Here is a 17187-nt window from a genome sequence, read left to right as displayed (position 1 = left end):
GTCCTAAAATGACTAAACATTTTGTGTTTAGTCCCTTTGGTTTAGAATTGTTGTGTTTTTCTCTTTTAGCAATTCGGATAATGTGCAGGGGCATATTTGAAATTATGAGAGTTTGCAATTTTACAGGGACCTATGTGCAAAAGAACCGATAAATATTTATTTATAAAAATTGGCCGACGCCTTCGCTTTCGCGCTCGCGCCTTCGTTGCGGAACCGAAGCTTCTCGGTGAGCTAGGGTTTGGAAGTCTCCACCTCATCAGCGTGTTCTTTGGCCTCTTCTTCGGGATATCCATTGATTTTTCTTGAGGTTTGGTTCTGATTTCTCTGTTTTTTTAATGCTTTGGTTTCGTTTGATGTTTTCCCTCATGATCAGCCATTTTTGAAGATTTTTGGATCACTGATCACTTTCTTGTTGATCCGGAAATTGATTTTGGATTGGTATTTGTTTTTTCCCGAGGTGGATGTTGTGTTTCTTATGAATTTTGGTTATTTCTTTGCTGCTTTTACTCGTTTTCATCAACACATACGCTATGATCTTTTAAAAAAGCACCCAATAAGTGTTTGTGATTAATTTTTTTATATGAATGTGATTTTAAATCAAAGGGTTCATCTTAATGGCTTTTGTGTGTGTGTGCAGGAGATGGTTTATATTGGTAGGCATGGCATTGCGGCTCTGCACAACTACAAATATAGTGGAGTTGACAACTCTATTGTTGCGAAATATGTCTTGCAACCCTTTTGGCGCCGTTGTGTTAATCTATTCCCTCTTTGGATGCCGTGAGTGTGGAAACAACTGTTTGGTTTTTTGTTTTGATTGCCGTTAGTTCAGAATTTGCATGATTTGGTTGGCTGATACCTAAGTAAAGAGCTCTGCTGATTAATTTTGTAGACTGCTTAGTGAAAGTTATCTTTAACTTAAGCAGGTTCATCTGGAGTATAGCTTTTCCTTTTCCTTTATTTGTGCTTCCTATATTTGATGAAATTTGTTATCTTGGTGCATCAAGAGAAACTTTTGTAGCTTTGCTAATTCAGTTTCATTTTTTGCATGTCCTGCTGTGTTGGATGCACCACCAGTCCAAATATGGTATGAGCTCATTTCCTCGCCCGAGTCTTGGTACTTGAGTGTGGGGGCTTTTATGTGAATGATATAATAATATTATAAAATTACTATCTAATTTGCAGATTACACTCATCGGTTTCATATTTCTAGGCATATCAGCACTTCTTGGTTATGTAAGTACCTTGAAATTATCATTTTCTTCTTTACTGTTTTTGTTTATATCACATCCATTTATATGTTGAATTTGTAAAGACCATAGGTCCCTTTTGTATTGTTTGGAAACTTGATAAACTGTGTGTGTTTTCTTCCTCATGACATCCCAACTACCTTTGTTACTGTTATCAAATTTCAAAGCAGCCATTCAAACAGAACAGGATGGTTTATTTAATGTTAAAAAGGTACATCAGAGAACATTCTTGTGAATCAAAGGGAGAGTTCTGTGCATAAGTATACTTCAGGATTTTTTTTTCTCTTGGGTATTTACCGTTCTACTCTAATAATAGACATATACACTTGCATTTTTTATAACCAAGCAGATCTTCCATAATGGGTTTTGTGTCTCCCCCTTAAAACCGTTGTTAAATATTGAATTTGATTCCCTGCACTTCTTTCATTTTGTTGGTGCTCAATCTCTCACATTGAAATTTATACTTTATTTCTTGCAGATGTATTCACCTCAGTTAGACAAAGCTCCCCCTCGGTGGGTTCACTTTGCTCATGGCCTGCTCCTTTTTCTTTACCAGGTTTGTTGAATTATTTATTAGTATTCTTCAAGAGCATATTTTCTGTTGCTGATGATAATGTCAATATTTGATAATTGAGTGCTAATTTCCAGATCCTGCCGTCATGAACATAGACCTATGGTAAAATCATGTACCTGTAAAATCATGTACCTATCTTTCTCTGAAAATAAAAGGTCTCTGGAAATAAACCATGTGAAGTGAATTGCATCATGTAATGTATCTTTGTGTTCATCCAGCTTTCAATTGCAATATATCACAAGTGTAGTCATTTCATTGGATTTTGATGTCCATCCTTTTTTGTGTGCACTTAAAAGCTCTGCAGTATATAAACGAAATTTTTTTTTTCACTCATAAGAGTAGCAATTGTTAATATTAGAAACATGACCAGTGTCAGCGTCATAATATTGCAACAGTTCCTTGCATTCTTCTTTGTGCCCATTAGAGGATATTTGTATTTTACCTTAGCCTTAGCCATCTTTTTTCTTCATTATCATGTTTGAAGTCGCCTTTGTCAGACTAAGGTTCAGATATATGTATTTAACTAGATGCTGATATTTTATGACAATAGTAGAGCTCACATCATGTGTCATGCTGCATCCATTTAGTATCAATGCTACAAATATTCAGTCATTTCCTACTAATTAGGATATATGATCAAGGCACAGAAACATGAAGTTAAGGAGCAGAAAAGGAAATTGAACATAATACATCTGAACTCATGTAATATTGTCTCATTAACTTATGAGGTTTATTTATGATGTGTCCTTTTGAAAGCAAACAAATGAAAGATATTTATTTCATATTGATATGTGTGTGTGTGTGTAACAAGGTTTGCCCCTATTTGTGTTTGCCCTAGACTTTTGATGCTGTTGACGGTAAGCAAGCCAGGCGTACAAACTCATCAAGTCCATTGGGAGAACTTTTTGACCATGGTGATTGCCTTTACTGTATCCATGTTATTGTGATAAGTTTCATTTTCTAATCATCTGAAATTTTCAATTCCCAGGTTGTGATGCTCTTGCTTGTACGGTAGGTATATTTTTACTTCCTGCCCTCGTTGTAATTTTATTATGATCACATTTAAATTTCTTGTGAGATGTTGCACTTCTGCTTTTTGTCAGTTTGAAGCATTGGCCTTTGGAAGCACTGCTATGTGTGGAAGAATGACATTCTGGTTTTGGGTTATATCAACTGTAACATTCTACTTTGCAACATGGGAACAGTGAGTTTTACTCCCTGATTTTGAATCCCTTTTACTATCATCTTAGTCTGACTTTGAATGAAACTTTATCCAACATTTATAGGTGCTACTATGCAACTTTCTTTAGTTGCTAATGTGACTTATTAGAAAGCACAAGTTCTTCGCCCTTTTTCCCCCTGCAAAACAGCTTCCTCTTAACCTGAGCATTTAGTGCACATGCTGCATTGCTGGAAACACCAGAAAGTTTAGCATCCATAGAACATCTGTTTGTTAGTCTGATCTATGTTTCTGAGGATGAAGTTTTCATATGAATGCTTCTTCCATAAGTATCAGTAAGAATTTTTAATGTTCTTGGCAATGAAATTTGATGTGGCCCATGTTAGTCAATTAACAGACTTTATGTTCAGTTTCTTGGGTAATTTGTTGATTCATTATTTTGATTGTCAAATTTATGTGTAGTATGATTTATGCAATTTTAGCAATCCATTTATTACATGAATGTTCAAATTTATGCATTTTTTCAATACTTCAATTTGCGTATTAATTTGCACTTTGGTTGTTGACGTTCCAGCTTTTTCACCAATACACTTGTTCTTCCTATAGTAAATGGGCCCACTGAAGGCCTAATGTTGATCTACGGGGGCCATTTTCTTACATACTTTTTGGGTATGTGAATTTCCTCTCAGACTAATGTTGTTTTAGTTTCTGGTTAATGTAGTTGACAAATGATGGTTGATTAATCAATCATTATTCTCGAGATCTGATACATATGAAGTCTTCTTATTTTGCCTTGTTCAGGAGCTGAATGGTGGGCTCAAGACTTTAGAAAGTCCATCCCCCTTTTGAGTTGGGTGCCATTTCTTCCTGGTAAGTAGTCACTGGAAATTTTTATCTGCTACTTCTGTGCATATCTATACCAATTTAGTTTGATGAAGCATGAAATGGTATGGCTATCTTGCAATTGCAGTTTTTATGCATATCACTGTCAAAATAGTTGGGATGGGTGGGCTTTTGGGGCATTTTTGTATTGTTATGACTCCAACATACAATTCATTGGAAAAAAAAAAAGTTTTTGTGCATCAGTGGAGAACACCACAAAAACGATATGCGTAATTATATAGAAAATTGTGGCTATTAAATAGTTCCTCTCTGTTGAGGTCACTATTTTTGGCTTTCATGAGTTACTAGGTAAACCTTCTGATTTGATGTCTATGTCAGGCATTTGAAATCTAAAGAATCCCTGCTCCTTTTATTTTGGTTGAGATTTCCCCATCTTTTTAGAAAAAAAAAAATAATTCAAATCTCATTTTTTGTTTGAAATTAACACTGTCAGATTTATTATATTGTTGCCCTTGAATTCAGTTGGTAAATTTATAATTTTCAGTTGCTCTTTTTAAATTTACAATTGTTCTTTCATTACAAGTATATGTGTCCTAATCCTTGTCAACTATGTAAGTTACTTCAGTAAGTGTTTATACACCTTTCAATAACACTTATGCTTGGTTTATGTTTTCAGAAATCCCATTATATGATGTTGTGCTATTCTTCATGATCATTTTTGGTGTACTTCCTACTATTTGGTCCAAGTAAGGCTCATTTGATAGCATATGCTCTTTGGTTTAATTGATGTGTATGTATATTTTTGTGGTAGTTTCAAAGTACATATGTTCATCCTAAACCTAAAATGAACCTCCTTCCAGCTGAGTTTAATTTACTAGCATACTCACAAAAGTGAGCCAGTGATTGGGTGCCTTAGTTTCCTAAATTCAAATACTTATTAGATATGGATAAAAGGTCACTGGATGCCATTACTTATTGAAATAACATCACCTGGTCTTCCTATCTCACATGACTTCAGTATTCTTTTGGAAGCTACTTTCGAGCAAAGCAAGCTAGTTTAGAGGAATGTTACTTTATCAGAAGGGAATTCATCATCAGTTAAATCTTGTCTTTTTTTACTACTGTTTAAGAATAGTATTTCCCGTCATGCCACCAACTCATCTGGAAAGTTACCAGCACAAACCTACCTCCTATGAAAACTTAAATATGCTTCTGTAACACCTTGAGAATGAATTTCTTCTTAATCTTACCTCAAAAGTGAATAACTAGAGAAACCCTGCATCTTTTAGTGAACTCTGCTGCATTGCTGCATATGATAGGTGTGTTAGAAGAGGAGAGAGAGAGAATGGAACAAGTGTATATGCTTGAACACCTAACATGAGTGACCCTTTGGGTCTACATATAGAATATGATAAATATACATATACGTCTGTACATACATATACATGTATACATATATAGACAATACAACAATACATCTAACACCCCTTCTCAAACTCAAGGCGGATCATGTGTCTTGAGTTTGGATAACATAAATAGATGGTGATCACGTGTTTGCGCCTTGGTGAAGAAATCAGCCACCTGGACCTCTGTAGGAAGATAGTGAAGTGACACAGTCTGGGCACGTACATGGCATCGTGTGAAATGTGCATCCACACCAATATGTTTGGTCAACTCATGCTTGACCGGATCTGCAGCAATCTGAAGGGCTCCAGTACTGTCACAGTGAATAGGAATAGGAGATGTGATCGGTACACCAAAGTCCTGTAGAATCGAACGCAGCCAAAGCACCTCCTGGACGGTAGAAGCCAACGCACGAACCTCAGCCTCAGCACTAGACTTGGCAACAGTAGGCTGTTTCTTGGTCTTCCAAACAATAAGAGAAGAGCCAAGAAAGATACAATAACCAGTGACAGAAACCCGATCATCGGGAGAACTGGCCCAGGTAGCATCAGAATAGGCCTGCAACTGAAGAGTGGACTGACGTGAGTAGAACAAACCACGAGATACAGTGCCACGAAGATATCGCAGTACCCGAATAAGATGAGCATAATGAACAGAAGTGGGTGCCGCAACAAATTGACTGAGAATGTGAACTGCATGGGAAATGTCTGGACGGGTGACCGCTAAGTAGACCAAACTGCCAACCAAATGTCGATAGCGAGAAGGATCAGATAAGGGAATCCCATCAGAGGCACGAAGCTGCAAATGTAACTCCATCGGTGTAGCAGCAATACGGGTATCAGTCAAACCAGAGCGAGCAAGTAGGTCATGAGTATAACGCTGCTGAGAGAGACGGTAACCATCAGGATGAGAAGTAATCTCAATACCCAAGAAGTAACGAAGGGGACCTAAATCAGTCATCAAGAAAGTCTCACATAACTTCTGCTTCACAAAGGTAATGTGAGCAGAGTCATCACCGGTAAGGATCATATCATCGACATATAGAAGAAGGATGGTCTGCCCACGAGAGGAAGAGTGAATGAAGACTGCTGGATCATGTATGCTCGGAGTGAAACCAGCAGCCTCAACTACTGTACTGAACCGCTCAAACCAGGCCCGTGGAGCCTGTTTGAGACCATAAAGAGCCCGGCGAAGACGACAAACAGACCCCGTAGGTACCCGGAGGCCAGGGGGAGGAGTCATGTAAACCTCCTCCTTCAAGTCCCCATGAAGAAACGCGTTCTTCACATCAAGCTGATGAAGAACCCAACCACGAACAGCAGCAACAGCAACCAAAGTGCGCACAGTGTGCATGTGGGCTACTGGGGCAAAAGTCTCCTCATAGTCACGGCCATACTCCTGATACCATGTTAGAAGAGGAGAGAGAGAGAATGGAACAAGTGTATATGCTTGAACACCTAACATGAGTGACCCTTTGGGTCTACATATAGAATATGATAAATATACATATACGTCTGTACATACATATACATGTATACATATATAGACAATACAACAATACATCTAACAAGGTGAACTTCTATTGGAAACATATGGATATTCCCTCCTTACTACATGCTTTATTTAAAGTTTGAACTTGTTAGAAGAAATTTGGGTAACTTAGTATTTTACTATTTTTGTAGAATAGTAACTAGTATGATTTTTTATCAGCATTTGCAACGTCCATAAAGTTGTCCAGGCAAGAAAAGGAAGCATGTTGTTGGCTCTAGCAATGGTAATGAACCTCTTGTGTATGTTTTATTTCAATGTTAAGATTTCTTGATATCCATTTGTTGTCCTGGCCAGATCTTTCCTTTTGTTGTGCTCTTGGGTGGAGTGCTTGCCTGGTATGGATCCAGTTGTACAACGATGCTTTTTGCCTTCCTAAATACTAGAAATTGTACAGGGCATAAGTTGTCTGCCTTCCTTTACAGGGCACTTTGGTCTCCATCTGATATTATGCGGAACTATCCACATTTACTTATAGTTGGCACTGGATTTGCCTTTGGGTTCTTTGTGGTAAGTTTACTACTTCTAATTCAGTCAACTTACTCTCGGAAGCAGCGAAATCAGTTATCAAATTGCAGCATAGGGAAAATCCTTTGCCTCTTTTTCTGGGACTTGACATTTTTAATCTATGTGATAGCAAGTGCTACTGAAGACAACTCTCTTTGAACAATTGATATGCATTATTTCTTTATGTGCATGGTGATACAAAACCCACTTATGCTTTTTGAGCATTAGGTCTGTGACAGATAAAGTTAGTTGGCTCAAGAATTAAAAAATAAAAATAAAAAATCTGATGTTGAAGGAGAAGCCTTTCACTAATGCTACTTATCCACTACCCAAAATGACTAGTTCAGTTTTAATATTGTTATTAACTAATTATAACCTTGACTCTAAGTAAATAATCAATCTGATTGGGCGAGCCATATTTCCCCTGAGCATGGCTTGTTTATCGAGTGGGTTGAACAATTTAGTTGTTATGGTTCCCCTAGTTGATTCATGGTCTTCAGTTGATTTTTTCTTGTGTTTGTTTTTGATGCAATTTTAATGAATCTCACAACGTGAAGTGATCCACTTACAGGGAAGAATGATTCTTGCCCACCTATGTGATGAACCAAAAGGCTTGAAAACCGGAATGTGTACGGTACACGCTTTTATCTCTACCTAATCATGCACTCATATTTACGACATGTCTGTCTGGATTAACTTCCAATCGAAGAAGACGCATATCTCAACTTAATCACTTACTCAAATTTATGTGCTTTTATAGTCTCTTCTCAGTATCATCATTGTTTGATTCTGCTATAAAACCTTTTCTTAAAACTGTTTGCTTGCAATTTTGTAACAGTCTCTATTGTTTCTTCCTTTTGCCCTTGCAAACACGCTCTCTGCCCGTCTCTTCAATGGGTAAGCTGCGTAAGCTTCACATTTAAATCACAAATGCATTCTACGGCATCGCTTACTTAAATTGCCACCTTATCGGTGCAGAGTTCCTTTAGTTGACGAACGCATTATTCTCCTCCTTTATTGTGTCTACACAGGTAAAAACATTCAAGCAACTTTTAACTCTTCCATACTGATTTTATCATCACAAGTCAAATACTCATAATTCAAAGGATTAGCACTTTCAAATATTTTCTTTCAATACCTCATAGAATTCATCTTATTTCAAACAGTGGGGCTTTACATGCATCTTGCAACATCAGTCATCCATGAAATCACTACTGCCCTCGGCATCCAGTGCTTCAGGTAATAAATAATCCTCATTGAACGATATCTCGCATCTGTTAATCGAAATTAGTGAACCTCTGAAACTTTTTTTCTTTTTCTTCATTGGTTCAATGGCAGGATAACAAGGAAAGAAGCTTAAATCAGTAAACAGTTACGTCAGGCCCTTTCTGAATTGCATACTTGTGATATCTAATGAAGGTCATGCTATTGAAGGGTGCTTGCAAATTCTCTATGTAAGTAGTAGTTAACTCTATCTAATATCTTTAAGGGTATTTTGGTAAATGAGCACATAGTATCCAATGTTTAGATTTAATTCCAACCTGTTGTTCACCTGATTTTATGCTTTTTCGTTGATTGTAAAGTGGTTGTGTTGTTTAATAGTTGTTGTATTTATAAGGTAAATTACCCTTCAATATTCAATTTTTATCTATTTATGTAAATATGAAATTTCTAGACCTAAAGCCAAAAATAATAAGTAAATTTATCAAAATAATAATAATAAGTAAAATCTATATAATATGAGAAGTTGAGAACTAAATCAGTACCTTGTAAAATATTTAAAAATTCTTGTAAATATTACTTTGATTAACCTGAATTCGATTAACGAAGCAGGTGAAATGGCATTAGTACGCTTTATCCTAGTTTCATTTGTCATGTAATTTGTGTTAGCCATGTATTATCTGCTTGTAAAAATTTTATATTTGTAAGTGTGTTTTGCAGAAGTGAAATCACTGAAATAATTAATTAAAAAATGAATTACTTTGGTAGATGTCATGATATGTTTTATGTGAAAACAAAAGGCCCACTTTGTTACTAGTTTGAACTTTCACGAAATTGTTTATGTAGAATTTTCTAATTAAATTTAATTAGAGCTAAATCAAACCCTTTTTTTATTTTTTTTTAAAATAATTTTATTTACATATATGTCCGTAAAAAAGTTAAAAATTATGTATTTATACCATGTGTCTACACTAATCTTCTTACAAATTTTTTAAAAAATAATAATAGGGCTCATGCAATTATATTGTTCATGTGAATATATATGCAAATATAATATTTTACAAGTTGTGTATTTAATTTGTTAAAAGGTTCGTAACTCAATGACATTGGCCTATTGTGAAAGATGTCGGTATGGGAAGTTCAAGTTTGATTTTTTTAGTTCTACTAGACGCAGTGGAAATAACATATTTCTGGTAGTGGGTATGGGTTTACAACTCAAATCCTGTGTTGCCAAGTGAGAATGTATGGACGGGATGATTAATTTTGGTTCCGTATATATGCCTTTGTTTGTACTTATCGTATTTGTAAAAAAAAAAATTTAAATCGGATATATATATACACACACGTAATTTTTCTAAAATTTTTGTATACATATAAATTTTTAGCAAAACTATGGACTAGTTCAGTGAGGATTAAATCTTACTTTTATACACCTAGGATGATCCAAACATCAAAAAGAGATAAAAATCTTATTTTATATCTCCATGTATTTGATTTATCAAACAAGTAAAAAAAATCTACTTCTAATTAAAAACAAGAATTTCACAGCATATGATTTTACCACTTCGTTACACACTCCTCAACCAAACACTCACATAACTATTATATTTTTCTCCGTATATATTATGTTTAAAAGAAAATAAATATAAAAATTAGGAATTTGAGAAAAAAAAAAAACAAATGAAATTCAAAGGATGCGAGTGTCACATGGTCATGAATATTAATTTTTCCGGGGGTGTGTACATATATATACATATAAAAATAAAAAATAAATAAAAAAAAAACTTTTTGAGGGTGTCTCTGTGAATTCATAAATTTCCAAGGTTTATATGCAAAAAACCTCAGAAGTTGCCAAGAAGACAAAGGTTTCAGTTCAGTGTGTTCTGACGACTCGAGATGGCCCGTGATATTGGATCACCGATCGCCGGCGCATCGAACCTCATCGCCTCAGCGTGCTCTTCCCGGCGATCTAGGTCACAGATCGCAAGTCTTTGGTTCGCTGCCATCCCATCCGGTCTCACAGAGAAGGCCTTGATGCTCATTGACGTCGTCTCCGCTGCACGTTCTGATGCAGCGAACGATACGCCCCGTGAGGAGCTCCTGTGCTTCGTCGGCTCTTCCTCATCGTCGTTTTCCTCCCAGAACCCTCGGTTTTCCAACATTTAGGTATGAATCCCCTTTGCCCTAGTCTTTTGGTTTGCCTGATTCTGTGTTACTGATACAAATTAGGGTTTTGTTTCTTTTCTTGATGTTTTTTCGTTGAATTTGAGAAACTCATGTTTACATCCATTTGGACGGATTGTGCTTGCTATATTTACGAATTTTGATCTGTGAGCTAAACCTGTTTACTTCTCAAAGATTTTGTCTTTTGATCTGTGAGCTGTATCCTAATTAGTTCCAAAAATAAATAAATTAATAATCTTGATCTTGTCTTTTTCTTCTTTTCTAGGAATCTCATGTTGATGTTGAATTTAGTTTGAATTTTTTATGAGTTTTAAACTATATGAATTTTGCTTTGTTTTCTGACAAAGTGGTGGCTTTAATCCTGCTCAAATGTAGTTAAAAATTCAAGTTGGCTGGTAGTTGAAAGTGGTGAAGTTTTAATGCCCTAGGTTTCAGCATTGAGATAGGTCTCTGATCTACTATCCGAATTTGTTGCAAAAAATGAAGGCAAAAAAGGCTTTTAGAATTTTCTATCTGGTTGAATCTCTGAATGTTAGTAAATTATGCTGGAGTCTGGTAAACAGCATTTATAGATCAAAACTTGTTATCAAATGTTTGAGTTTGATTATTTTATTCACTTTGAATGCTCAATATCTATTGAATTTTTTAGGTCATTGGAGGAACTCAATGAAATTGACTCTTGATGAGCCAAAATCATTAAATATAAATCCATGGATGAGAAAAAGTAGTCATTTCTTTTCTTGTACTTATTAGAAACACCAGACTTTATACTAGGCTAATCAACAAAAAAGTATCATACATACAGTATATGGGTGCATTTTTCTATGAACGATATGTGTTCCTCGCTTAAAATCATGGTGGCAGACTGCTCGGTGCCAATGTGTTTATTCCTCTGATTGTTTGTTGAACGGCCAGTAATCAAGGCAATTTTGTCAATGTTGCTTTGATGTGCTTGCATCAGTGCCATTTATATCCTGCTCAGTCTCATACTCCTAGCTATAATTTTTACTTGCAATCAGCCTATCTCCTGATACATTCCCAGTAAATTTCATTCATATGTGTTCTTTGTCTTCGGAAAGTCCAAAAAACAGTTTGATATTATCACATTTTTATTACTTTTCTGTTCCTACTATTGAAAGTAGGAAAGGTTTGTGGTATTTTGGCACTTTGCAATCTCTTTTGATATCAGATTTGCAAGTTAGGCATAGAAGTGTTTTTTCACAGCAACTTGTTTGTTTCTACATATTGCAAACCTGGCTCATTCTGGATGTTTTTTTTCTGGTTTATTTCATGCCGCCTTCTCGTAACTGGCAAATGCTTGCAAGAAAGTAATAACTACGCCCATAATTCGACTTAGAAATGTTGCTATTGCCATCTTAGCAAACATGTTAGATCACTGATGAGGAGGATGATTGCAATAACTATGTTTTCCAAACTGAAACAGCATTCCAGTGGTGTAGCATTTTGAAAGAACAGTTATCATATTGTTGTCTGTTGGCAATAGTTTTTGGTATTATTTATTTATGCATTTTTGAAAAAAGACAATTGAAATTCTTACAGCTTTTTAGCTACATTGCAACTAAAGAATTTCTGCCTATTAATCTTTTCTGTCATTGTTTTCATGCAGTTATTTTGATTTAGAAATTGAGCTTTACTTCTATGGAGGAGGATGATTGGGGCTTCCCAGCAATCTTGTTTTCACCGCCATTGCTTGCCTCCCGTTACACTGTAAATTATTTATGTGCTCCTATGAATGGATGATTTACCAGTTGAATTGAGGCCGCCTCCGAATTTGCTAATTACCGTCTTTGGTTGGCATACAATATAATGAATGCTCAATTTGTGTGGAGTGAGCAACATGCAAATCATTGTTGGAATAATTTTTTTTTTTTTTTTGACTTGAAACTTACTGAAAATTTGGTCCTGAAAATGACTTGTTAAATAAAATTAAATAATGGTTACCATGTTTTCTTTAAGAAAAATAATAGTTTGGTGGTGGTAATTTTACGGGTTCTAAGATATCAACTAAAAAAAAACCTATATATTCTTGAGATGATTTTTTTTTTAATATAGGAAATTGGTAAAATAATTGCAATTTTACGGAAGATGGTATTCAGAAAAGAAACAAATCTGATTATACTCTCTCAAATGCATTTGATATTCTATGCACAGGATAAGAGTTTATAGCCTATTAAGTTGGTGATTATTGGTTGTGCCTTAAATTAAAGAAGAGACTTTCATTTGGTTTAATGTGTTTGGGTCCAAGTTCTACAGCATTGTGCCCAATTTCCAACTCTTGGAACCGTTTTATTCATATTATACCAGTGAGCTAAATTTCATTAATGACATGATCCAAACATTCATCTTGAGATAATTTAATTAAGCAACCAATCATTTAAATATCTAGCATTAGCATCATCTTAAATCATAATGACACAATTGTAGATCACCAAACCTGAATACCATTGCATGTACCTACCATTCAACACGACTTCAACTTCCAGAGAAAGAGATTTCCATAATTCCCCACAGATACATGCACTGACAAAAGCATACATAAATAGACATACGATGATGTGCAAAAGTAGGAAAGGAATAAAATCACAAACCAGTGCACCCCAAAAATGATTCGATGCCCATCCTTTATGACTAGCGCATATGCCATAAATAAAGCAAAGCAAAGAAGATGTCTGCACCTGGGAATTTAGCATCTACCAAAATAGTTTAAAATTCAAAATAGGGAAATTTTTGCCCATAAGACATTTAAATGTCGCAGCACACAGTAACACTCAGATATACAATGTTGAAATAGTGGACAAAATTAAAATAAAGAAGCTTAACAAAGAAGCACCACCATCTTAGTTGAGTTCTGACTCGTGATTACCATTCTAATTTAAAGGACGGACCGGACGGACGGACATAAAGATAGTATCGATGGATAGAGATAAGCGAAAATGCTCACGAAGTTTCGCTACTTGCCACCGAGTGTTGGGAACTGCCCAGGGTCTTCAATTGATGGTGCAGCAGCAGGGGCGCTTGTTCCACCATGGCTGAAGCCACCTCGGTATGATCCACGATCACCACCTCGTCCCCTGCCTCTGCCACGTCCACCAGGGCTGTAATATCTTTCTCCTTCAGCTGGCTTCAGGAACTCACTGATACTCACAGACTAAAACAATAAAAGATGCTAGATATGTAAGCTCAAGAACATTTATTGGCGCCTTTGGGAATGGCAAAGAAGTAATATGAAGAGAGAAATACCTTCTTCACACGCTCATCGCGATCAGCATTTTCTTTTCTTTTAGAATCTTTGTCAGAACCCTTGAGAGAAGATACTTCGTTTTAATCATATTGAATGGTTTATAGTGTTGAAGATGTTTGACAGTAAAAGTTTGAGACAATGGGCAAGAAACTTACCAGTTTAATGAAGACGTCATCATTTCCTTTCTTCAGTGAAAGTTGCTGCATTGACTCAAATTCCTTATCAAAATCAACTTTTCTTTCTTCAGTCTTCATGGCAAGTAGGGCTTTTCGCTTCTCCTCCTTTATTTTTTCATACTCCTCTAAAGTCATCTCCTATTAAACATAGCCCATTGAAGTAAGGGGACCAATAATCATAGAGATTGATATTAACAGTAATAACGATTAAATTACACTGGACAATCATGGAATGTAAAACTCCGCTGAGGGAAACACCAGTGATTATATAATTGTCAATCTTGTCTCAAGAAATACAATTGACTAAATATGGGAGCAATCAATGGCCACCATTCTTCATTTAATTCTCCGCACAGCACTCACACATTGTAACTAAGAACAACAAGAATAAGTTTATGCACATTAGGAGCTTGGGTTATCATGGAAGGACCCTCAACCTGAAGCTAGAATAGCAGACTTGCATGTTGTCTACTAATGATATTAACAGTCACAAACATCCACCGAGCCACTCAATTAATAGAACATTGATAATGGTGTGTTTAGATGTCCATGAAAATCAAAACAGATGGCAGCCTTGAATTCTTCAAATTTATAAATTGCAGCTTTTAATTAAGAAATAAAAATGCATGATCGGTAAGATAAACTGAAATCATTAACTAGGAAATATATATCATGACTCTTATCCTCAGCCTATATCTGAAATTCTAACCACCAAAACATCTACTTCACCCAAATTATTAGCCAGAAACACAATCACAGATATTGTTACTAGCTTTATCCAATGGAGGCTAAAGCAGACAGATGTCAAATCAAAGACCATTAACTGATGAGGACAAAAAAGAGTAAACAACAATAAAGAACGGGCTTATGAAAAAGACAAACTTCACAAAAGAGAAAACATTCATATTATGTATGTAATCTTATCATGAACAAAGAGCAATTATTGATTCATTATTGACAACATCAGTTCATTTATGAAAAAATGTGCAATTATAGAATAGAATGCCAACTAGTACAGGTACTAACTCCAGAAATGAATTGAAGAAAAGTGCAAAATCATTTCATCTCTCACCTCTCTTCAACAGAACTAAATACTTCAAACAAGTAAACAATGAAGACTGATGAGTAAAATCTTTATAGCCAACCTCCGTGAGCAAGCACCAATGATTAAGCAGACTTATTATAGGTTTTTACATACCTGGAGCACTGTTAACGCAACTTCCCTCAGTTTTCTAAACAACTTTCCAAAAATAGCATATACTAACAATATGATAGTCAATGATGCTGGCTCAGATACTAATATATGGCCAACACATAACAGAATGATAGTAAATGCCAAATCAGGCAAAACCATTTTAAACAACCGTAACAGAAACAAAAAAAAATCCTCATGCAATATAATTAATTAAAATATAATAAGGGCAAAATTTTCCAAGGATCATCTCGCAAGCGACATACGTCACTCAAAAAGTAACTAAAGTATATCCTAGGATTCACTCTATGCCCGCAACGGAACTGATGAGCACAAAAGGTATCAAACAAGCCAACCAGTTCTCTCAAAGGCAATAGGAACTTCCTCGTCTACAAACAGCTTCACAAACATTTAAAACGCATGCCCTAACTCAAATTAACACAAGCATTTAAAAATAAATATCATTCAGGCAAAAATGACATTGGAAGCAATAACAGGCGCACAAACACTAACAAAAATCACAAATTCAAACAAGAAAAAAAAAAAGAGTACCTTATCCTCCTCTTCCTTTTGTTCCCCCTCATTTGCAGCGCCTTCCTTGTTATCCTTGTTCACATCAGTTAAGGGAGCATCCTCATCCACCATCTTCTCTGGGCTTGCAACCTTATCCTCTGCACTAATCTTCTCCCCAGTCTCCCTACACCATCAAAGAGTTGAAATAAGTCAGATCAGCAACGTAGAAATATATTAAATTTTACAAAACAGATGAGCTCAACTGTGTTGATGAATCATCAGCTGCCATTCCCCAGTTCCCACGACCTGATCCCTCACGCTTTATCTCAGAACCACGGCCGGTACCACTCCTTCGATCATACACCCTGCGGGGAGGGCGTTCAGAGTCACCTCCAGCCTCCCCGTCTCCAAAACCTCCACGACGGCCACCACGGTATGGCTGGCGCGGCCCACCATATGAACCACGATCTCTTTCAGTAGGCCTGCCACCATCTCCATCTTCACCTCCGGCACCTCCACGACCACCACCACCACCACCACCATAACCTCCACCATATCCATTCGCATTCGATTTCTCAAAATCCCGATTAGGGCGTGGCTCACCTCCACGCCCGCCCCTACCACCACGACTGAAGCCACCTCGGCCAGCACCACCACCACCGCGACCACCAGGAGCAGTGTTGCTCTTCGCCTCCCTCACTAAACAAACAAACACAAAAAAAAACCCCAATAAATCGCACAGAAACCCTAAAATCCAAATTCAGAACAACTCCACCGGATCCAAATCAGAACATACCAGCCTGAGAAGGAGGGAGGGGCTTGGATGGAAGCTTAGCAGCGGGGGCAGCAGGAGTGGCGGCAGGCGCGGCGGCGTTGACGGCGGCAGCCTTCTTGGCAGCGAGCTTCTGCTGCTGTGCAGCAGCAATCAACTGCGACGGATCATCGTTGTCATCGCCCCCGAGGAGATCGAAGGGGTTGACGGTGGCCATTTCCGCAGGAGCGAGCGCGAATGGAACTCGACCGGGGAGTGAGGACTCAAAGAGACCAACCCTAGAACAGAGACGAGATCATCCCCAACTGGATCGCCATGAAACCCAAGCTTTGAAGATCAAGTTAAGAGCTAGGGTTTTGGAGCGGCGGAGAGCGAAATTGAGAAAGAGAGATGAAGAGAAGAACCCTAGCCGCAATCTTAGCCCTCTGGATCCTTATATAAACAAACCCATTTGCTTGGATTTGTTTCTTTCGGTGTTTTACTATTTGCCCCCGGGACTTATCCCAAATTACTTTTTCCATGGATTATTTTTTAACGATATTTTCATGCATATCTTGTAATCTA

At 36.7% G+C, this 17187-nt stretch overlaps 2 protein-coding genes across 3 annotated transcripts; one reads left to right on the top strand and one right to left on the bottom strand.

The window, feature by feature from the left end:
• Window positions 1-199: 199 nt before the first annotated feature.
• LOC120259210 (choline/ethanolaminephosphotransferase 1-like) lies at window positions 200-8944 on the top strand. 2 transcript variants are annotated; one of them, XM_039266775.1, is made up of 19 exons: window positions 200-307; window positions 638-777; window positions 1075-1084; window positions 1183-1233; window positions 1726-1803; window positions 2660-2735; window positions 2810-2832; window positions 2925-3025; window positions 3576-3670; window positions 3803-3871; window positions 4521-4590; window positions 6959-7022; window positions 7094-7134; window positions 7222-7306; window positions 7875-7937; window positions 8142-8200; window positions 8282-8334; window positions 8470-8542; window positions 8642-8944. In XM_039266775.1, the coding sequence occupies exons 2-19, from the start codon at window positions 641-643 to the stop codon at window positions 8661-8663; spliced, it is 1170 nt and encodes a 389-aa protein (XP_039122709.1). In that variant the 5' UTR covers window positions 200-307; window positions 638-640; the 3' UTR covers window positions 8664-8944. The 2 variants fall into 2 exon arrangements, with proteins under 2 accessions (XP_039122709.1, XP_039122710.1); XM_039266776.1 differs by lacking the exon at window positions 200-307 and adding an exon at window positions 358-457.
• Window positions 8945-13397: 4453 nt separating this feature from the next.
• LOC120258954 (RGG repeats nuclear RNA binding protein A-like) lies at window positions 13398-17043 on the bottom strand. The gene is made up of 6 exons (XM_039266438.1): window positions 16648-17043; window positions 16115-16550; window positions 15891-16035; window positions 14126-14284; window positions 13970-14029; window positions 13398-13877 (listed from the first exon to the last, which is right to left on the bottom strand). The coding sequence occupies exons 1-6, from the start codon at window positions 16838-16840 to the stop codon at window positions 13680-13682; spliced, it is 1191 nt and encodes a 396-aa protein (XP_039122372.1). The 5' UTR covers window positions 16841-17043; the 3' UTR covers window positions 13398-13679.
• Between the last annotated feature and the right edge of the window lie 144 nt (window positions 17044-17187).

The sequence above is a fragment of the Dioscorea cayenensis genome, chromosome 4 (assembly GCF_009730915.1).
Source record: "Dioscorea cayenensis subsp. rotundata cultivar TDr96_F1 chromosome 4, TDr96_F1_v2_PseudoChromosome.rev07_lg8_w22 25.fasta, whole genome shotgun sequence".
Classification (NCBI taxonomy): domain Eukaryota; kingdom Viridiplantae; phylum Streptophyta; class Magnoliopsida; order Dioscoreales; family Dioscoreaceae; genus Dioscorea; species Dioscorea cayenensis.
Note: the sequence above shows the minus strand (reverse complement) of the source record. Positions and strands in the feature narration are given on the sequence as shown.